This window comes from Mesoplodon densirostris, chromosome 3 (assembly GCF_025265405.1).
Source record: "Mesoplodon densirostris isolate mMesDen1 chromosome 3, mMesDen1 primary haplotype, whole genome shotgun sequence".
Taxonomy (NCBI): Eukaryota; Metazoa; Chordata; class Mammalia; order Artiodactyla; family Ziphiidae; genus Mesoplodon; species Mesoplodon densirostris.
The window spans coordinates 80302587-80325890 of record NC_082663.1 but is presented as its reverse complement, the minus strand read 5'-3'; the positions used below and the strand labels follow the sequence as shown (position 1 = coordinate 80325890).

The window sequence follows — 23304 nt, the reverse complement described above, 5'->3', positions numbered from 1 at the left end:
TAGTATAAGCTGCGCAGGCGCGAGCCGCCCGGCCGCTGTGAGGTGCGTGAGAAGCCGGGGTGCCAGCTCTCCTAGAGCTGTCTGGTTGTTGAAACAGGATTCTCGCCTGGGTCCGGGGCCGCCATGGGGAAGGTGAATGTGGCCAAGTTGCGTTACATGAGCCGGGATGACTTCAGGGTCCTGACCGCGGTAAGAAGTTCGCCGTTTTTCCCTCTCCCCTGACCTTTTCCACCGCGCGTGCTCGTCCTCTTCCTCCAAGTTTGCTGGGAGCTGAGCGAGCTTTAGGCCCTGGAACGCGGCCGAGGTTGGGAATGGGGAAGAGACCGGAGAGTCGGATTTTTCAAAAGCCTTTGTTCAGAAGCTTTTTATCTTCCCCCACGTAAAGCAGAGACCCCTCTTTTCCTTCCTATTTTGCTCCCCTTCTCCAGAGCCACATCGAATCTCTGTAGTCTGGGAAGCTTCTCTGATTCTGGGCTTCTGACCAGGTGAGAAGGGTTTAAGAATCCTGAAGAGTAATTGATAGCATTGAGTTCCATACTCACAGATTGAGTCACATAGCATTGCTTCAGTTTCATTCAGTCCACACATACTTATCGGATATGTAGTAACCGTTTTAGAGAATTCCACGGGTTACAGGACAGACAAGACGAAGGAGGCAAATCATCAAGTAAACGAATAAATAAGGGATAATATCAAGATAATAAGTGCTATGAAGATGATAAAGCGAATAACGGAATAGAGACCCCTCATGGTGGAGGCAGGGAGCCTGAATACTGTTTTTAAATTGTTTAGTTAGAGAAGACTGCCTGAGTGCAAGAATCTTGTCTGTTTTTATAAAGTTCCTGGTATTTGGTAGGTACCGAATAAATATTTAACAAGTAAAAGAAAGAATGCGGGGCGGGCATAACAGCTGAATGAGAAGGCGCCGGTCCAGTGAAGTCCTTGGAAAGAATTGAAGGGAGAGGAAGCTACAGTGGTGAGTGCAAAGGCCCCGAGGCAGGAACAATTTCTGAAGACTAGAAAGGCCAGTGTGGCTGGAGCATAGTGAGCAAGAGACTGAAGAGTTGGAGATGTAACTGGGAAAGGTGAGAGCCAGATCATGTGCTATAGATAGTCATTCAGGCTTGGTAAAGAATTTTGAATATATTCTAAGTATAGAGGAGCCACTGAATGTTGTTAAGCAAGGAAGTGACAAAAACAGATTTTATGGTCTTAGTCTTATAGCACAAAGACCAACACATAGATTAGGCATTTGCAGAATAAAACACATTTATTTAGGAGCTATTATCTTTTGCTTAAATAGGCATTTCTTAAGGAATAAACTATCAAATGCAAATTCAGTGTAAAATTTGGAAGACACTTCTTTCTCCTCCCATAGATTCTGAAATTCAGCCACACTTCCTCTAAATACCTACTGTCAAAAGATACCTTCCTTCTCTACTTCCTCAGCACATTAACTCACTCCTTAATGCGTCTGACAGAAATAGGGGAGTCGAGAATGTTAGAAGCTGGGAGAAACAGAACAAAGCATGGAAGATGAGTTAAGTTTAAAGTGTGAGGTTTTGGTTGGGACATCAAAACGATGCCAGATTTATCTTCCAAAACTTTATTTATGCAATTCTTAAGTTCTTTTTGAAGCTCACCAAGGAATGGCCTAATTCATTAAATATTTCAGTCTCAGTTGAGTCTTACTAGTCTTGGTATCAGTGGCCACCTTTCCTTGACCATCTTCCCTTTACTTCTCTGGTACCTCCTACATCAGTAATCATACTTTGACTGGCTGCCCTTACCTTTCAGTGTGAATCCCCCCCCCCGCCCCAAATTCTGTCCCTTATCCCTCCTTTTTCTTCCATTATCTCGCTTAATGATCACATCCACTTTATGACTTTACCTCTTACCTCCATCAAGTAATTGACGATTTCTTCCCGGTAGTTATGACTTCATTCCCAAGTGCAGATCAGCCTTTCCAATTTTCCTTAAACATCTTCATCTGAAGTACCTTCCACGAAGGACCTTCCAACACCTCAGACTCAGTGTGCTCATACCGAATTAATCAACTTTGTCTACCCCTTCACTCCTTTCTCAAACACCATTAAAATAATAATAATTATCAATATCTTAAAGCCTCTTCTTTTCTTTTCACTTCACCTTTGACTCTTCATTCACTTTACCCTCCCACATCCAGTGCCAATCCCTCCCATACTAATTTCTTTAATTCTTTCCCTCCATTACCACCACCTCTTCCCTGTCCTGGCTTCTGTTTTCTCTGGCCTAGACTGTTGTCTTTGTTCTCCAGTACAGAACCTCCAGTTTTTGCCTTCTCTAAACCACTTTGCATATTCCTGCTAGATTAACATCCTTAAAACAATCCTTAAATCTCCCTTGCCAAAGCATCTTCATGAGTTTCCTACTTTGCTCAGTATAAAATCGAAAACTTTTGGTCTACATTTCAGGTCCTTTCATATCTTCTCATTAAATACCTTCTTAATAAATACCTGGAATATCTGTAGTTATTAAACACAAATATTTGGATGTCAATACATATTTTGGTACATACCATATGTTAGTAACTATGTTAAGCACTCACAATTCATACTCTTGAAGTGCATATAGTATAGTAGAGAGAGAGAGAGACTAAGAATATCAATGATTATATACCAAATTGTGATTTAAAATATGTCTAGAGAAGGTAAAAATTATGACTCAATTGGTTGGGAAACTGCATGGTCAGGAAAGTTTGACGGAGAAGTTAAGTTTTTCACAAGGTTTTGGTAGACAACAGCTCTATGTTGATTATGATTGCATTTTGATTTCTTCAATTGCAGGTTGAAATGGGCATGAAGAACCATGAAATTGTTCCCTGCAGTTTGGTTGCTTCTATAGCCAGCCTTAAACATGGTGGTTGTAATAAAGTTTTAAGAGAACTAGCAAAACATAAACTTATAGCTTGGGAGCGAACCAAAAGTAAGTATTTGAGGCACCGTTTGTGCTTTTCCATATGTAACTGGCTTCCCCCAGAGCAGGTATTCCAAAAAGCAGGTGGAAGCTGCCAGACTAGGAAAGCACTAGACATAGAACTGACACAGTACACTTCTACCATGTTCTATTGGTCAGAGCAATCACAGGGCCCACCCAGATCCAGGAGGCTAGAGAAATAGCCTCCATTTCCTCATAGGGGATTAGCAAGTTCCAATTGCAGAAGAGCAAGTGGGATTAAGATATTGTTGCTGTCTTTGGCAAGTACAGTCTGCCAAAGGACTCTAGAGCATTACCTCTCAAACCATAGTGGTGAGGGATGAGTTTCTCTTTTTCTACCTATTATGGATCCGTACCTTTATAAAATAATAAAAATAATTACTAGAAAAATAAAAAACTGACAAAATACAGGCACAAATTCTTTCTTATTAGAATTGAAGACATAAAATAACTTAGTCAAATTGATACAAAAAATTTTGAACCACTTAATTTCAGTTTCTATAACTTGTCACAGACTAGTAACAAACATTTATAGACTGGTGTCAGTCTGTAGGTTACACCTTGAGTAACACTGCTCTAGAGAAGAAATAAAAATTACAGCAAGAAATGCCAAAACTCATAAGCCTGGGTAGCTACTCTTTTTCCAGCTAAGACTTCCCTTGTTTAAATTTTTCTCTTGACCTGATGTGACTTGATGGTACAGTGTAACTAAAATATGGTCTTTCTCATTTGATTTTGTCTAGCTGTCCAGGGCTATCGGTTGACAAATGCAGGCTATGATTACCTAGCTTTGAAAACACTTTCTTCTAGACAGGTGGTTGAGTCTGTTGGAAACCAGATGGGTGTTGGCAAAGAATCTGGTAAGTGCTGATAGTACTATTGAGTGCATTTTATTTGCTTTAGTTTCTGTTTCCCCTTGAGAAAGGATTCATCTTTTCTATTTTTCTAACTAAACAGTAAATGAAAGTTGGTTGAAAGCAATACAGATTTTGAAATTACCCTTAGTTTAGTAAATTACTGTTTTTTCATAAGTCTGCCACTGAAAGTTCAGTTATACCAAGAATCAGTTTTCCTCTAATAACTGAAATCTTTGGCAAATACTTTATTTGTTCTTATTTTAATATCTGATAAATTGAACATTTGTAATAATTTTTAAAACTATCACAAGGGGGCTTCCCTGGTGGCGCAGTTGTTGGGAATCCGCCTGCAAATGCAGGGGACATGGGTTCAGGCCCTGGTCCAGGAAGATCCCACATGCCACGGAGCACCTAAGCCCATGTGCCACAACTACTGAGCGTGTGCTCTAGAGACCACAAGCCACAGCTACTGAGCCCGCGTGCACAACTGCTGAAGCCTGCGCACCTAGAGTCTGTGCTCCACAACAAGAGAAGCCACCGCAGTGTAACGAAGAGTAGCCCCCACTCACCTCAACTAGAGAAAGCCCGCGCGCAGCAACGAAAACCCAATGCAGCCAAAAATAATAAATAAATATATATTTTTTTAAAGTATCACAAGGAAGTTACAAAAACCACACTTTCCATCACAGCAATATGAACAACAGGGCAAAGTTAGATATGTGTAGAACCACAGAAAAAAATTCTAAAATAGCATTAAACAAATACCTATGTAGTGGTTTTTTATGTATGGTAAAAATAAAGCACAGAGAAAGATTTTCTTTATGCCGTGCTCTCGTATACACTACTTTTTGTCCTACAAAGTTCGTGCTGTATAGTTACATAATTTAAACTGAGAGAGCAAAAAAATTAAAATGAGAAGTAAAAGAACTATTAGGAAACCTATTCCAAAGGAGGTTGTTTTGGTACTTCATATGGTTTGTATGTCTACTATATTAATATCCAGAGTATGGTATATAGTTAATAAGTAAATTAGAGTTACTAAATGTGGGAGTGTGTGTGTGTAAAAATGTATAAAATGATGAAACACCTCTTTTTCCTCATTTTTTTATGTCCAATTTTTTTCAATTAAAAAAATGGCTTTCTTTTAATTTTTAAGAACTTCATTACTTGCAAAACAGAGTACGGTAAAAAGTGAATCTTAACTCCTAACCCAGGTCTCCTTCTCCTGTTACTACTTCCCAAAGCTATCACTATTTATTAATATTGTACATATCCTAGAAATATTCTATGTAAATACAAGTATATAATGTACTGAGGATGTACGTATATACATTCACATATCTTTTTAATCATAGGTGAAAGCAAACAGTACTTACAATTCTACACCTTGCTTTTTTTCCACTTGGTGCATCCCTGACATCATTTCATATCAGCAGAGGTGTCTTTCTTGTAGTTGCCAAGTATTACAGTCTTAGAAATTAAATTATTAGAGCTAAAGTTATGCACATTCAAAATTTTGATATTACCAAATCTCCTTCCAAATTGTGTGAATTTATAATCTCACGAACATGAGAGGCTGTTTCTCTCATGAGTAATTAGGACATGTTCTAAATGTTAGTATTAAAATAGCAACTTGTTTGATAGTTAGAATATTTATGGGAAGATCTCCATTCTGATTATTATAGGATTATATTTGGATACTCAGTATTTATTCATTGAAGCAGTTTAATAATTGAACTTCACATTGTTGAAAAGAAAGAATTTTTTTCTTTTTGGCCCTGCTGCATGGTAATGCAGGATTAGTTCCCCGACCAGGAATCGAACCCATGCCCCCTGCAGTGGAAGCACAGAGTCTTAACCACTGGACCGCCAGACAAGTCCCATGTTGAAAAGGAAGATATTATTAATCACTGCTCGTACATGTAGGACACTAAGGAACAATTAGATGTATTCCCACTAAATGGAATTGAGCATTGAGCATCTTTGGAAGCAATAACCTTTGACACCTTTGCATCCCTGTTTTCTTTTGTAGTAGATATTAATACATGTCATCATTTTGTATTGTAATTAAAATTACAATAAAAAGAATTTTGATGAATGGTAACTATTTCTGGTTATTAGGAAAGATAAAATTTGGTACAAATAAAACCAAAGTTAGAAAATTGGAATTGTTTAAATTTACTGGAAAAAAAATATAATAATGATCCTTTTAAAATTTTGACTCTAGATATTTACATTGTTGCAAATGAAGAAAGGCAGCAATTTGCATTAAAGCTTCACAGACTGGGAAGAACCTCCTTTCGAAATCTGAAAAACAAGCGTGATTATCATAAACACAGGCATAACATGTCTTGGCTTTATTTATCTCGTCTCTCTGCCATGAAAGAATTTGCTTATATGAAGGTATTTTTAATTTTATATTTTTAACCAAACAATATGTGTAGTTAAAAGGTTGTGGTGACATGCATCAGTCTGTTGCCTCCACATCTCCCTACTCCCCATCCCAATCCTTACAGTCACTTTTAACTTTTTTGACTATTTCTGGTATTTGTTTTTCTCGTGGTTTGCTTCTACGCAAAGGTATTTTTAGCTGTTATAAATGCATAAAGGCAACTTGTATTCTACAGTGTTAACAAGATAGAGTAGCCTGAAATAACTAGTGATGTAATTGTCTCACAAATGTGTATATGTGAATGTAAATCTATACCTGTCTATACATATGTCTGTCTCTAATTGAAAACACCAGATAATTACCTTCTGTAGAAACCTTAGTCTCTCAGGTAAGTTGACTGGTATTTTTCTTTCCCCACAATGGAAGAAATGTCAATTTATGAATTTGTATGTATATTGGAAATGGTAAAAATCTTTAGTTTTCAACCTTTTACCTTCCAAATTAAGTTCAACATAGAGTTACTAAATATCTTTAATAATAGCCAAATTAATTGTCTTCACTAATAATTTAAATTAGAAAATAACTGCATTCTTATTATTCTCTCCAGTAGGATTTATTTGTTATAACTTATCTTTTTAAAATTTTGAATTATTAAAAGTCACTCCAGTGTATGACCTGTTATTTCTTGGGAGTTTCAGTTTGATGTTCTTTGAGTAGGTTATTTTAATTCATGTGCTTAAATTTTTAGTAATCCTGAGGGAAGAATCCTCAAGGCAGTATAAGTAAGTGATATCGATACCATACATGTTGTGTTTTTTGTGTTATATCAGTGGTTTGTATCCTGTGATAGTAAGTAGACAGTTTGGTAGGAATTGTTACACATTTCCCCCAAACTATATTAAGTGTCTTCTTGGTGTGTTTATATGAAGGCACAGGAATAGAGCCTGGTTGTGGATAAATATGCTTCTTAAATTTATTCTCTCTTTTCCTAAGGGAAAATAAGATAAGATTGAGCTATAACTTAAGGGTTAAGCTATGGTACAAGGGCTAGACCACTATGACAATAGTTAGAGTTGTTACATACTGTTGAGCTGCCAAAGCATGTTCAAAACCATTTGGATTTAAAAATAACAAATATACGGCCAAGCAGACAATCTTTGGGGAGAGGGAAATGGTTCAGTTCCTGTCCAAAGAAGGTAGGAAGTAGAGTAGACAACTCTTAAAATTAACCCTGTTAATAAGCATATATTGAGTGTCAGCTGTGTGCCTACCTCTATATTAAGTATTTTGTTGGGGGAGGTAAACAGCGGATACCAAAGAAATAACGAGTGCAGTGTGTGTCTTAAAGTTGGAAAGATAACATGAACACACCTAAAACAAAGAACAGTTTAAATGTCAAATTATATGTTGAGTTTGGAGAATCTTCTGTAGAGTAGAATGATCAATGAAGGAGGTTTCATAAGTGAGTGGGAGTTGAGTAGAGTAATGGAGTTGCATATGATTTGTCTGTAAGGAAAAGACAATAAGACAGTGTACTTTGCAAAGGAGCCAGAATGGCAAAGACATGAATATTCGTGTGAGCCCTGTGTGTATGGGGACAGTCACTAAGGTGATTGTCTTGATCACACTCCAGAGTGTTTTTTGGACAGAGTATTGAGAGAACTAGGACTGGATAAGTGGATTAAAGAGTTTTGAAAACTAGGAGAAGTTATTCAGACTGAAGTTGATATTTACAGCCAATGTAGTTTTTTCTAAAATGGAGCATTGACGCAAGCATCTTAGTTGGTATTGGTACACTGAAGAAAGATTTGGTGTGGTAGCAAGAACTAGAACCACTGTTGGCGTGATTCAGGTATCAATGACAAAGGCCTGCTTAGAAATGGTAGCATTCCAAATGGCAGAGGGCATAAATCTAAGATATTTTGAAGAAAGTAATACAACAGGCCTTTGTAAGCAATAAGATAGAAAAAGTTAAACATAGGGTAAAAAATGGATTTATGGATGGTGGGTAGTAACATTTGACTCAGACTACTACGGTGTTTATTTGTGACTACAGTGACTGTTTGTCACATAATAGATTTATATTGTATATTGTGGTCTGAAGAAAAAGGTCAGTGGTGTATAAACTGAAATGCCTAATATATTGGAATATTTCATTTCCTGATATGCCAGAAGACAGAATATTTCCTAAATCACAATTTATTTCCATTTGAATTTTTTAAGCACACTCCCAGTAAATGACAGAAACTTACAAAATAGGAGATATACATATCATGAGATGAAACTTCTTGAAGGCAGAGACATTTTCACACTCATTTTTGTAACCCTAGCACAGTGTATAATATTTAGTAAATGTTCAGTAAATGAATGTTTGGTAAAAAAGTGAATTACAGGGGCTTCCCTGGTGGCGCAGTGGTTGAGAGTCCACCTGCCCATGCAGGGGACACGGGTTCGTGCCCCGGTCCAGGAGGATCCCACATGCCACGGAATGGCTGGGCCCGTGAGCCATGGCCGCTGAGCCTGCGCGTCCGGAGCCTGTGCTCCGCAACGGGAGAGACCACAGCAGTGAGAGGCCCGCATACCGCAAAAAAAAAAGTGAATTACAAAAACTGGTTTACAATGTTATTTTTATGTACAGCTCATTCTGTGCAGTGAATAAGCCATACATAAATAATCATGTGTTAACTGTAATGTTGTAAAGGCTTATATATATTTTTTCTGGTTGTGGACAGGTACATTTAATCTTATTGTTCCCTAAAAATTAATGACCTCTTAATTAATTTTTACCTGTTTTGCTATATTTTAGGCATTGTATGAAAGGAAATTTCCAGTTCCAAAGCCAGTTGATTATAATCGCCATGCAGTGGTCATGGAACTCATAAAAGGCTATCCTCTGTAAGTATAATTCTTGAAACCTTGAGTCCTAATAAATAATTGTAAGGTTCAGTTTTTAAAAATAAATTTTTTTTCTGTAAATGGAATATTGCTTCTGGGAGGTTAGAAATTAACATAAAGTAGTAGATAGACTTAAAGGCAAATTGAAAGTTCAGTTTCATTCTGACAATATGGATTTTATACTCTCTGACTCAGTCAGTAAATAAACAGTCTAGTGTGTGCCAAGTGCTGTTCTAGGCTCCCCAGTAAACAAAACAAAGTCCCTGCCCTCATAAAGCTTACATTCTGATGGAAGGAAACTTGCAGGAGATAGCTAAACAAGGAAATATTTGATACATCAGATGGTGGTAAATGCCATGCATAAAAATAAAGTGGGGTAAGGGGGACAGGAAGTGTTGAGGTGGGTGGGTGTAGGAGGCTGCTATTTTACATGGGGTGACCAGGAAAAGTCTCCTTGATAAGGGGATTTTTTGAGCAGAAACCTGAAAGAAGTGAGAGAGGAAATCATGCAGATATCTAGGAACATTTCAGGCAGAGGCAAGAGCAAATGCGTAAATCCTGGAATGGGAGTATGCCTGCATGTTCAGGAAACAGAAGGCCACTGTGGCTGGAGCTGAGTGAGTAAGGGGAGAAATTGTAAGTGATGAGATCACAGAGGCAGCAGACGATTTGTAAGCCATTGCAAGGATGTTCTATTTATTTATTTTTGTGGGGAGGATATATTTGACATATAACATTCAGTAACTTTAAGGTTGATTTGATACATTTATATTTTCTAATGTGATTGCCATTGTAGCAATAGTATAAGGACTATTTTGATTGAGACAGGAAGCCACTGGAGGATTTTTTTTTTTTTTTTTTTGGTGGCGGTGAAAACTCCGGGTCCTAACCGCTGGACTGCCAAGGAACTCCCTGCCATTGGAGGATTTTGAATTGAGAAGAGACATGATCTGACTAATGTTTTAATGGGATCACTCTGCTGTATTGAAAATAGACTAAAAGGAGACTAGGACAGGATTAGGAAGAAAAGTTAGGAAATTATTGTAATAATGCAAGCAAGAGATGATGGTAGTTTAGATCAGAGTGGTAGATGTGAAGGTGATAAAAAGTGGTCAGATTTTGGATATGTTTTATAGTCAGGGCCTACATGATGTGTTTGGGATTGGATATTGATATAAAGGAAGGGGCAGGTAAGGATAACACCAAGATCTGGGGCCTGAATAATTGGAGGGATAAAGTTGCCATTTACAGAAATGGGAAAGACTGCAGGAAGACAGTTTGGAGTTAGAGGGTGGGGCAGAATCAGAGGTTCAGTTTAGGACATGGTAAGTTAGAGATGCCCAGAAGCTCAGAGAAGTCTAGAGTGAAGTCTGTGTATGAGCCTGTATGAGATCACCAAGAATGGTTAAGATAATAGGTCTTAAGATTAACCTTTGAGGAGCTCCAAAATTTATACGTCAGGGAAAAGCTGAAGAACTAGCTAAAAAAACTAAGAAGGAATGATCAGTGCAGAAAGAGGACACCGTGAAGAGTTAGTGTACCAAGGGTCAAGTGAAAGGAGCTGCTTCATGGAGAGGGAAGAGGTTAACTGACAGACCAGATAATGATGAAGGTGGAGAATTGACCATTGGATATAGCAACATGTAAGTCATTGGTAGTTTTGACAATAGCTATTTCATTGGAACAAGGTTGAATGAAAGCTTGTTTGAAATGGGCTCATTAGAGTGCTCATTAAATTGGAGAAAGCACAAGTAGAGGAGTTTGGCTGTTAAGATGAAAGAAAGAATGGTGTACTGGGGAGAAGATACAGAATTGAATGGGTTGTGGCTTTTTTTTTTTTTTTAAGCTGTTATGTCTGTATGCTGATAGGATTGAAGAGAAAACTACTAGGGAGGCATGATGAAATGGAAATAGTATTTAAATGTAAATACACACATACTTGCTTTCATTAAATCATAAATGAGGACAAATAACCATTTTCATACTTACACTTTCAGATGTCAGATACACCACGTTGAAGATCCTGCATCAATATATGATGAAGCTATGGAACTAATTGTTAAACTTGCAAATCATGGGCTGATTCATGGAGATTTCAATGAATTCAATCTCATTTTGGATAAAGATGACCACATCACCATGATCGATTTTCCACAAATGGTTTCAACTTCTCATACCAATGCTGAATGGTATATTCTGGATGTAACTGTGTTTATGTGTGATACAGTCATTTTTTATTTAATAATAATTTTTCAGCTTTGTCATACTGTCATTGGGGTTAATAACTGGTTTGAAGTGGCTGATGTTAAGAGTCTAAAAATTGGGATGTCAAAATGCTCTGATTTTCCCCCTAAGAATTTTTCTTATTCCTTGTTTTTTTTTTTTTTTGGCGGTACGCGGGCCTCTCACTGTTGTGGCCTCTCCCGCTGTGGAGCACAGGCTCCGGACGCTCAGGCCCAGCGGCCATGGCTCACGGGCCCAGCCGCTCCACGGCATGCAGGATCCTCCCGGACCGGGGCACGAACCTGCGTCCCCTGCGTCGGCAGGCGGACTCTCAACCACTGTGCCATCAGGGAAGCCCCTCCTTGGTATTTTAAAGGTGAAAAAAAATGCACTTTGATACAGTATTTAAAACCTATTCATTAAAATAATGCTGTATATTAGAAATCTGAAGAAACTGCCTACTTTTATAAATCATCAAAAGAATTTGAATTACTCTTGTAACCTGACAGACTTGCGAAAGTCAAACTTTCTCAGCCATCGAACTCTTTATTCAAACAAATGTTTAGGTGGAAGCCCAATTTTTAAAACAAAAGCCTGATCAGAAGAAGTAGGGACATGGAAGGAGGAACCCTAGAACCACATCCTGTCTGCCTTTCCCCTTTTCTCTGCTTCATGGTTGCCTCCAAGAGGGCTTCACCGGGCATAATTTAATAATTTTTTATGGCCTTGATGAAAGCTGTGGTTTTGTACTGAACTCGGTTACCAGACCGGTAATATCTCTTATGTTGTTTTTAGCTTTTATTTTGATAAGAGAAAGGAATTCACGTAAAACCTCATCCCTGACACAGGGCAGAATCACTTCATATACTGTGATAATCTTATTTCTCATATTACTTGACCATTTAAACAGCCAAATTGTGAAATATGACAGGATATTTTCCTTTATGTGTTTGTATTCTATGATGCAATTGAGTGTAATCAAATTAAGATTATTTTTTTTCTCCTGTTCTCTCAATTCCATGTCATCCTGTCTCTTAATTCTTCCTTTCTGGAAACCTTCTAGAGAATTCAATCTGTTTTGGCTGCTTTATGGTACCTTAAAAAGCAACCTGATATTCAGAGGTCCTTCTACTCTCAGTCCAGATTAACATGTCTCCAGATAACCATTTATAAGCCACAGCATTACTTATCTCCTATAGGTGTTTGCTGCATATTAGCTAATGGGTAATAAAGATAATATGACATTTCTAACCATAAGAACTGTATGCCATTGACAGCTTGTAGTCCTTGTTCCTGGGCTTTTAGTTTTTCAAACACCAGCAGCTGATTTGTTTCTTTTTTCTTTTGAGTAACATCCTTTGCTCTTTCATGTAACAATAAGAATGTCATAACAAATAACAAGGATGTTGTCTTTGGCTAATAAGGAAAAAGATGAACAACAAAGGCTATATAAAAAATGATTCTTGCTTTTGCAGGTATTTTGACAGAGATGTTAAATGCATCAGAGATTTCTTCATGAAACGTTTCAGCTATGAAAGTGAGCTTTTCCCAACCTTTAGTGATATCAGGTTTGTATACTATGTTGCATAAAATGATAGAATTCTGAATACCAGATTTATTTAGTTCTAAAAGTTAACACTTTCATCTAAAACATTTTCATTATTATTGTTGTTCAGTATCATTGCTGTATAATATACAAATGAAACTTAAAAACTATGCCTGGGCTTCCCTGGTGGCGCAGTGGTTGAGAGTCCGCCTGCCGATGCAGGGGACATGGGTTCGTGCCCCGGTCTGGGAAGATCCCACATGCCGCAGAGCGGCTAGGCCCGTGAGCCATGGCCGCTGGGCCTACGCGTCCGGAGCCTGTGCTCCACAATGGGAGAGACCACAACAGTGAGAGGTACCGCAAAAAAAAAAAAAAAAAAAAACTATGCCTGCCTGTGGTCCATTAACCTTCCTGAATTTGGAGGAGGAACCTAGTTTCTTAGAAATTCGAGAATGCTTATTCAATATAGGATGCTATGTGAATAACCCATTTTTAAGGAATCAGGCCAAGTGTTTATCAGAAATTGTGTTTTTCCTTTATTCACTATAGGAGCTATCTTTAATTGATTCATGGAACATAATTATACGTAAATTCTCACAGCCAAATGTTCTCATTTTGTATACGTAGTTAAGGTATTGTTTTCTGATTTGGGATGATTGACATAACTTAAAATCTTTAGCCTCCTCTGAAAGTTAATTTATTAAGTCAGTATCAACTGAAGTTTCTGTAACTTTTCTACTAATATCTGTTGCTCTTCATAGTCATTTTATTCCTTTTATTTTTTTAAGATTCATTATTTAATTTTTTTTTGGCGGCATTAGGTCTTAGTTGCAGCACACAGGATCTTTGTTGAGGCATGAGGGATCTTTACTTGTGGCGTGCAGGCTTCTCTCTAGTTGTGCCGTGCGGGTTTTCTCTTCTCTAGTTGTGGTGCTCAGTCTCCAGGGCATGTGGGCTCTGTAGTTGAGGCGCACGGGTTCCAGAGCTTGTTTGAAATGGGCTCATTAGAGTGCTCATTAAATTGGAGAAAGCATGCCAGGTGGATTTTTTTCTCTCAATGCATAACATTCTTTTTTTTCCCTAGGAGGGAGGACTCTCTTGATGTAGAGGTTTCTGCCAGCGGCTACACAAAGGAAATGCAGGCAGATAATGAACTACTTCATCCAGTAGGTCCAGATGATAAAAATATTGAAACAGAGGAGGGATCTGAATTCTCATTTTCTGATGAAGAGATATCAGAAAAAGCAAAGGACTGTAGATCAGATAATGAAAATGGACAAAACTCTGTAGGTGAATCAGTTGACTGCTGTTACAGATCATCTGGAGACCTTGAACAAATAAAGGAAGACAGTTTGTCAGAGGACAGTGCTGATGCACATAGTTTTGAAATGACTGAATTCAGTCAACCTTTAGAAGAAATAAAAGGGCAGGTTGTTAAAAACAATTCGGTAACTGAGTTTTCTGAGGAGAATAGCAGAACTGAACATGACACCAGGCAAGATGATAAGACAGGTCAAGGTGGAATCCTCATGGGCTCTGAGGAGTATGAAGATGAGTGCCCTCATATGATTGCCTTGTCATCAGTAAACAAAGAATTCAGGCCTTTCAGGTATAGACTTCTGTTGATTGGTTTTTTACTTTAATCTGGAGACCTATACTTTGATTCTGGTAAATGAGTATTTTTTTTAAATGACATGAGAGCTATAATTCTGCATCATGTGCAAAATGAAAGCAAATAACCCTTTTATAGTTAAAATTCAAATAACCCTCTATAATTGACTTGATGCTAGACAGCCTATTTATTCAATTTTAAGCAGTTCTGCTTTCAAATTCAAACTGATTACTTTCAAATAGTTAATAAGATCTCTTGATAAGTTGATGGGGGTTTAGATGGATGAATTATTTGTATTTTTAATAATTATTCATCTAATGTATGTTTGGTTAATGTATAGTGCAATAAACATGTAGTAAGTGTGCTCTCAAAATATCTACTTACAGTGAATTTTCCCTCGTGCTTTGAACCTTCTTTACTTATTAATGTACAATTAAAATTACTGTTGTTATTTTTCTTTTAAGATTTTTTTTTTTGGACAAATATTAGTGAATCAGCCTCAGCTTAGATTAGCAAAAGATCTAAAATTTAACTTGTAGATTTGGGGTAGTTTGATGAAATATGGCTTTATGTATTTCAAAGTAGTAATATGATATAAATTAATCAAGCATAATTAACTATTAAAAATTAACTAAATTTTGCTTTTAATTTTAGAGATGAAGAAAATATGGAAGATACTAATCAACATAGAACAAGAACTCTGAGTGTTACTTCTGCGGGCAGTGTGTTAAGCTATTCAACAGTTCCTCCGGTAACTATTCATTCAGCATTTCCCAGGTGGTTATTAGCACTACTGTGGACAGATTATTAAGCTAAGGCGCTCTGAGGATTAGGTAATGTACAGGACCACCTTGGCCATTTGGACTTCACATGTTGATAGTATAAAGTTGATAACAAGTGCAAATTTAGTAAATAGGAGAGAGGGTTCACTTCGCTTTTAGCTGAAACAATCAGAGCTTTCAGGGAAAACACAGCATGTAAGTTGGCTTGAATTTGAAAGATGAAAATCATAGAAATTTAAATCCAAGGGGGACTTTGTAGATTCTCATGTGATCTTGTCCCTGCATTTTAACAATTAGGAAATTGAGGCCCAGACAAGTTACATGACTTTGCTCAAGATTACTCAGCTAGTGACAGCACTGCACCTTAAATGTGAAAATGCACGAGCTTCGCTAGCTAGCTTGTTCTTAAATTTTGAAAGAGGAAAATACGTAATTGTAAAACTTTCAGTGTCTCAAGCTTTGTTGGACATTTAGAAACAAATGTCCAAAAGAATTTCATAAAGGACATTTCCTGGACAGGATAATGAACGCATAGTCCAGCTCCTACTGATGAGCTTTTATGCCTGCCGGCCATTTCTCCTGGCTACCTGGAAGGAAGAATCAATTTGTTTCCTTTGTAGATTTTAAGCAGAGATAAAATTACATAATTGGTATGGTAGGTTTTTTCCTTCTGGTTGAAGGTACTAAGTTGAATACCATTGAAAGTAGTTTTTAGTGATAACTTTACTTAAAATGAGCAAAAGAAGAAAATCAGTTTAGAAAGTAGAAAGGAGGAAATCAAATTATTATTTAGAAAGTGAATTCACAAGGAAAGAACTTTGTTTTTTCCTGAACTTCTCATTTTTTAAGTTCAAATATATTGTTAACAAGTTAAAATGTACACCCTGTGGAGGGTAATATGGGACATTTACAAAATTAAATCAGTTATCAAAAAACAAGCTAAAAATAACAGTATTCTGTTTTATTAATATAGTTCACTTTTAGTAGTACTGGTATCTTTACTTGATAATAGAAACATTTGGAACTTGTGAGACCAAAATAAAAGAATAAAATTCTGTAAATGCATTGATTTTATATCTTTCTGATGGCCTCATAATTTACCTGATTTTCTGAACATAAAATTTGTCTGTGAAATCTTTGAAACATCTTTTAATTATGATGGAAGATAATATCTCCCTTTAAGTATTATCACCTGTCTTGGTTAAGAGTTTCTCTCACTTTATGATTGCCTGTCCATTCTTGGCTTTGATATTTTTCTGTACTTATTGAGATGTATTCATCCTCCTTTCTTTGATTTATCAGATTCAAAACATAAGTGCAATTATATCTAATTATTGGATTGGCCAAAAAGTTCGTTCGGGTTTTCCTGTAAGATGTTATAGGAAAACCCGAATGAACTTTTTGGCCAACCCAATACAGTGGTGTAAAATTGGCAATTGCATATAAAGAAAAGTTAGATTACTCCTGCTACTTCCTTAAATTCTAAATTATGCTCTTTTCTGTATATAAAGATGATGACACTAACACTGTCTTTAGGTCTTGTCTTTATGCCATTTAACTTACAGCTAAGAGAAGGAACTTATATTTCAAATGGGGTCAAGCCTATAATAAACTGCATTATAAAATACAAATTTGCCTTTAGTCTAAGGGGGAAAAAGATCTCTCTAGCCAGCATAATCACAAAGGTTTCCCTCTAATCACTGGAAACAAATTGACCACATTAACTTCTAATTCTTTTGGAAATTTGGTCATACTATTTTCCTTGAGGTCGTATTCCATTTTTTTTAAAGGGTCAGGAGAAAACAAACTGTTTTATTACCTTCATTAATTTGATGATTGTTTTCGTGTCTGCAAAACTAAAAGATTTGCTGTGTTCTTTGAAATTGTAAAATCTGTTTTCCTCTTTAAAATACTTTTATAGTTCCCTATTTATTGGCAAAATTGCCATTTATGAACACTGTTCTTTCTAATATGTAACAGAATTAAATTCCAGCTAAACATTAATGTATATTAATTTTAAATAAATACATACATGGCCACCATCAATAGCAACAAAAAACAAAACAACAACAAAGTACATGATTTTCATTCATTTTTTTCATGTATTCCTTGAAATAATACAGAAGTACAGTTGACCCTTGAACAACATTGGTTTGAATATGTGGGGTTTTTTAATAGTAAATGCTACAGTACTATATGATCTGGTTGGTTGAATCCGCAGGTACAGAGGAACCTCTGATACAGATGGCTGACTCTAAGTTATACTCAGGTTTTTGACTGCACAGTGGGTCAGTGCCCCTAACACCCTCATTGTTCAAGGGTCAACTGTATTTTATTTCGCATTTCATCATTTTTGTTAAAAAATATACTAATGTGGATTTTTCTCCCACTTTTTTTTTTTTTTTTTTTTTTTTTTTTGCGGTTCACTGGCCTCTCACTGTTGTGGCCTCTCCCGTTGCGGAGCACAGGCTCCAGACGCGCAGGCTCAGCAGCCATGGCTCACGGGCCCAGCTGCTCCGCGGCATGTGGGATCTTCCCAGACTGGGGCACGAACCCGTGTCCCCTGCATCGGCAGGCGGACTCTTAACCACTGCGCCACCAGGGAAGCCCTCCCACTTTTTTTTAACATGAAAATTAACCTTGTAGGATTTATAAATTGTTTGAATTAGGAGGTATATGCAGAGTAATTCATTACCTCCTTATTTTCTTTAGCTGCTTGATATGATTATCTTATGGTCTCATTGAAGTAAAGAACGAAGGGGAAGTTCAAGCAGAATATTTAGAAAATAAATTGATTTTTTTTTCTTGGAACTATCCCGGAGGCCTCTGTCTGAACTCCTCTAGTTTAAATGTGGTGCATGTTCCACTGTTGTCTCAGTCTCTTGTTGGATACATTCTTTCCTAGTTTTATCTCTTTTCCTTACTGAGTTTACTTCTTTATGTGGCAGAACAGATTTTAGTAGTTTTTTGAGCGAATTTGGGTGGGGGAGAGGACTTTTTATTACTAAAAATGTCTTTTTTATCGTGTCCTCACACCTGATTGAGAATTTAAGTATTAGAGTTGTGGTTTGGAAATAATTGACCTTCAGAATTCTGAAGGTATTGCTTTGTTTTCTTGGTGATAATTAAGACAATGCTGATCTGATTCAGGTTTCTGGTCTGCTGGGGTGAGGAGGCTGTGATAGTTGCCTGGCTTCCTAGGGTAAAGAAAAGTCCTAGAGGCCAGTCACTCCTGTGTTAAACTTTCAGCCAATCTTAATGCTTTCAGTAATGAAATTTCTGGGATAGCAACCAGGTGCTTCTAAGACTCTGGTCTTCCTGGAACTGCATCTCCTGGGATATCAGCCTCTGCAGGAACTTGCATTTTTATTCTTCTGTTTCGCTTTCTCTTATTTTATCTTTCCTCCCACTGAGAATCATTAGACTAAAATAAAGAGAAATAACTTGTTAAAGCCTGTCTGCCTAACTGTGTAAAATATCTGAAGTGTGCATTTAACTTATCTGATCCAGAGGTTTATATTATACATAAACAGTCCAAGAAACAGTGCGTTAGGCAGACTAGTTTTTCTAGCTCCTTTTTACCTCTCAAATCCATTAATCTTTAATTTTTTAACTTGACAGATTTTTAATAAATGCTTCTTTGTGCCTAGCATAGGGTGGGGCATATTAAGAAGAGACCCTTGCTTCAACCCTTTCAGCGTTCACTCTTTTTTTAGGAGAGGTTGGATGATGCAAGATTATACACAATTAAACAGGCTGCTTCAGAGGGAAAAAAATTATATGAACGGAATATTCAGATTTTTTTCTTCATCTTGTAAGTCATTTGACATTGGCAGCCTGCGTCTTAAGTGATAAGAAATAATTTGAATTTATGATCATTCACCGTGTGAAAACATACTGTTTCTCCCAGAAACTGTATGAGGACTTTTCCATGAGTAACTGCTGCCATCAGGTCATCTCTACACCTGAAGTTATGAAGGCACCCTTGCGTATATTTGACCAGTAGTAAATGCTTTCAAACATAATTTTCCGCTACAAAACCATGCCTCCTTTTACCTAGAAAGCAAAGGAATAAGCAGGTTGTTTTGATTTTGTTTTTGTTTTCTTTCCATCTTGTTGGGTTTGGGTTTTGGGGTTATGGTTGGTTGGTTTTTCTCAGTTTTCCTGATAGACACTAGGTGGCACTATGATGATTTGTTATTTAAAGAAATGTGACTATTCACTACTATGTGCTACTTTTTGCTGTAATCTGTATTTCTGTTAGGAATTTAATTCATATTCCTCCTATTTTATAACAGTTCGGTGTTTTATTTTATTGCTGTTTAATATAGTACTGTCAGTGTTTGGAATTTTTAAAACTCATGCTTTTAACAGAAATTTGAAAAATATTAGCAATGTAAATCTTTTTTTTATTGAATGTTTACTCCTTATCAAAATGGTCCATTATCAGTGATACTAATTCATGAAATCTTTCCAGGAATTGGTGAAACAGAAGGTGAAGCGTCAGTTGACAAAACAGCAAAAATCAGCTGTGAGACGACGATTACAGAAAGGAGAAGCAAATATATTTACAAAGCAACGGAGAGAAAACATGCAAAATATTAAATCAAGTTTGGAAGCAGCTAGCTTTTGGGGAGAGTAATATATTTAAGAACTTGAATATTTTTCAGAAAGTTACTATGATCCCTTTTTAAGCCACCTTTAGTATTTTTTGGACCAAGGCAGATATATATATAAATAGATAAGTAAACCCTCTTTCATCAATAAATTTGACTCATTCAGTACATGTCTTCTAAAGAATAACTATAGTAATTCTGCTAAAGCAACCCAGTTTTCCAAGTAATTTTTTGTTAGGAATATTTGAGTATTTTTTAAAATTTAAATATCACTGTTTTTGCTGGGTTTTGTTCTCTACCACAAACAGGTAGATTGCTTGGTTTCATATTCCAGCTTTTCCACTTACTGGTGGAAACAACCTTAGGCAAGTCTTATTTCTCTCTCCCTCTTTCTCTCCTTCTCTGCCTCAGTTTTCTTAGTGTTAAAATTGGGTTTATAACTACTTTGTAGCCTTGTTTTGAGGATTATATGAGACAGTGCACAGAAAGCACTTAGAACAGTGCCTAGCACTTTAAAGTGTAGTTATTGGAATGGTAATTATAATGATGTTTATCTCTCAGAAAATCTTCTAATGACTTGGTTGCATTTTATTTAGCCACAGGAAGAATTCACTGCCATGTATTTTTTTAGTCTCTTGTATTAAGGATAAGCCAGCAATGTCTCCTTTTATTTTCTGCTACTTAAATTGGTAATGTGGTCATGGGAACAGAAAATTGAGATAGTCACACCATGATTTTTACAGTTTCCAGTTTTTATGCAGCCTGAACAGAAGTAGAAGACTTAAGGGTGGGGGGAAGTAGAAGGGATGAGAAGTGAACAGTCCTTTCTGATATTCTTAACTGGTGGGTCAAGAACATATTTCACGTCAAAGATAACAAATATAGTTGACCCTTAAACAACGTGAGTTTGAACTGCGAGGGTCCACTATACACGGATTTTTTTTCAATAAATACATACTACAGTACTGCATGATCTGAGGTTGGCGGAATCTGTGGATGTGGGAGGGCTGATTGTAAAGTTATAGGTGGATTTTCAACTGGATTGGGGGTCATCGTCCCTAATTAGGCCCCGCGTTCAGCTGTACTCCCTTCACTGGGTGCGGGAAAAAAGAAAATACGTAAGGCATGGTTTCTCCCTCAAAGACTTTATAATCCAGTGAGATGTGAAAGTGGGTTCTTAGGTACATGTACCTGATGATAATCCAGTCTCTTCAGCAACAGCATGGCCCGGAAGAGGGATGTCACTTGTAGTGAAAAATGGCCACTAGATGGCAGTGTCACCCCACAGTCACCAGCCAGGATGTCTGAATTACTTGCATCTGTAGTTAGCATTGGCCAGGAGATACAACAGCAGATTCTTTTCCAAGATTGACAAAGACAGCAGATTCCCTTTAACCTTTGCAAAATTAATTCTACTGTTCCTTCACAAGACCTATCTAATAAAATCACTGTAATAATACAGATGCAAGAAAATGTCAAATCTAATTCCTTTGAAAATTATACTAATTTGGAAAGTATTTACATAGCTTTGAATTTTAGGTATATCTTTAAATTCAGGTATTCATTTTTTTATAATCTATCTACTTTAAAGCATTTTAATAACAATGTTGAAGACAGCATAATAGAACCACAGAATATTTATTTTGGAATACACTTTCTTATATTAAAAGTTTCAAAAGCAATTTGGGAAACTATATGACTTCACCCTACTCAGCTTTATTCAGTTGACTCAGTCCACTTTTTGGGTACCTATTATATAAAAAGCTTAACTACTATTTGAGGAACTTAGAAGGCAAATAAACATAGTGCTTACCTTTAATAGCCTAAGATTTCCTGTGAGTTACAGAAAAAATTAGTCAAATGTACAAACCTAAACAAATTATTCTGGGTCCAATCACAATGATTTTTAAAAGATGTTTTTGAGTAGCCATCATTTAGAAATTAGAGACTTTGCCTTAATCAGACAAGATGTAACCCTCACATTTTAAAACATCCATAGTGAACAATAAGAAAAAAATTTAAGTCTACTAATACAGTAAAACTGTATTGTGACTCAAAACACTTGTTGAATCTGGGAGTTTAACATTTAAATCCTGGTTTTACCACTTCTCAGGTACTTTCTGTAGCCTATGTAACCTCGCTTTTTTGATTTGTAAATGACATTTTATGGTCCCTGTCTCGAGGTTGTTCTGAAGATTAAATGAAATAACACCTTACAGGAACTTAGCACAGTGCTTGATGCTGGTCCCTCAGTATCTCCTGGGGATTGGTTCCAGGACCACCTGTGAGTATCAAAATCCTCTCATGCTCAAGTCCCTTAAATAAAAGCGCAGACGGTGGGTCCTCCGTCTCAGCGGGTTCTGCATCTAAGGATACAGAGGGCTGACTGTATGTTTAGTGTATGTATTGTTCAAATGACTTAAGATTACCAAAAGGGAGATTCCAGAGGAATCTTTCCATTTTTCAAGGTATTTCAACTATGATTTTTATCAAGATGTACAGATACTTTGCTTGCAGCTTTCCATTGTCTACTTGGTGTTCCCTGGAAATAAGCTTTTCCTGCAAGGTATGCAGTTAGTATTTGTGCCAGGTTTGCGGTGTTGGTAACCATCAGTCTGTTCTTTGGCGTACAGATGGCTTCTGAGCTTTCTCCAGAATCATAAAGATCTTTAAATGGTACTAACTGGAAGGTTAGTGCAGTTCAAGATAATCCATCTTTTAGTTAAGTGCACTGTAAATTTTCTGACAAAACACATAGTTGCCTAATTAAATGGACTTGAGGATATGGGGAGGGGGAAGGGTAAGCCGTGACAAAGCGAGAGAGAGAGAGAGAGAGAGAGAGAGAGAGAGAGAGAGAGAGAGAGAGAGAGGCATGGACATATATACACTACCAAACGTAAAACAGATAGCTAGTAGGAAGCAGCCGCATAGCACAGGGAGATCAGCTCAGTGCTTTGTGACCGCCTGGAGGGGTGAGATAGGGTGGGAGGGAGGGAGAGGCAAGAGGGAAGGGATATGGGAACAGATGTATATGTATAACTGGTTCACTTTGTCATAAAGCAGAAACTAATACACCATTGTGAAGCGATTATACTCCAATAAAGCTGTAAAAAAAAAAGAAAAAAAACTTAGCAGGTAAACCTGCTGCCTCACAGTTTTATCAGCCATTTCCACAGGATAGGGGGTTGAGTTCAGAGCACTTCCCTGAGGTGTAGGTTTGTTTCATGTCACACTCAGTGCTCTGGGTAGGCCAAGGCTCACCTTCTTCATTGTTCTTCATCCTTCCTCAGAACAACCTCCTAGAGAGCATCAGGCCATATCTTAGTTTGCCCTTGATGTGCTTTATGAAGTACTCTGCAACTATAATGACTGGGGATGAGGTAAAGTTCGGAATAGTCATGAGCT

At 37.0% G+C, this 23304-nt stretch overlaps 1 protein-coding gene across 1 annotated transcript; it reads left to right on the top strand.

The window, feature by feature from the left end:
* On the top strand, positions 1-20869 carry RIOK2 (RIO kinase 2). The gene is made up of 10 exons (XM_060093193.1): positions 1-189; positions 2826-2964; positions 3720-3836; positions 6061-6236; positions 9032-9120; positions 11118-11309; positions 12819-12911; positions 13974-14498; positions 15156-15252; positions 19761-20869. Exons 1-10 carry the CDS (start codon positions 124-126, stop codon positions 19923-19925), a joined length of 1659 nt encoding a protein of 552 aa, XP_059949176.1. The 5' UTR covers positions 1-123; the 3' UTR covers positions 19926-20869.
* Positions 20870-23304: the final 2435 nt, after the last annotated feature.

Bases quoted from the DNA above. Each gene is read 5' to 3' on its own strand.
- RIOK2 (XM_060093193.1), top strand. From the start codon at position 124: ATGGGGAAGGTGAATGTGGCCAAGTTGCGTTACATGAGCCGGGATGAC. The intron at 6,237-9,031 runs GTATTTTTAATT...GCTATATTTTAG, and splicing joins AAGAATTTGCTTATATGAAG to GCATTGTATGAAAGGAAATT. The intron at 11,310-12,818 runs GTATATTCTGGA...TTGCTTTTGCAG, and splicing joins TCTCATACCAATGCTGAATG to GTATTTTGACAGAGATGTTA.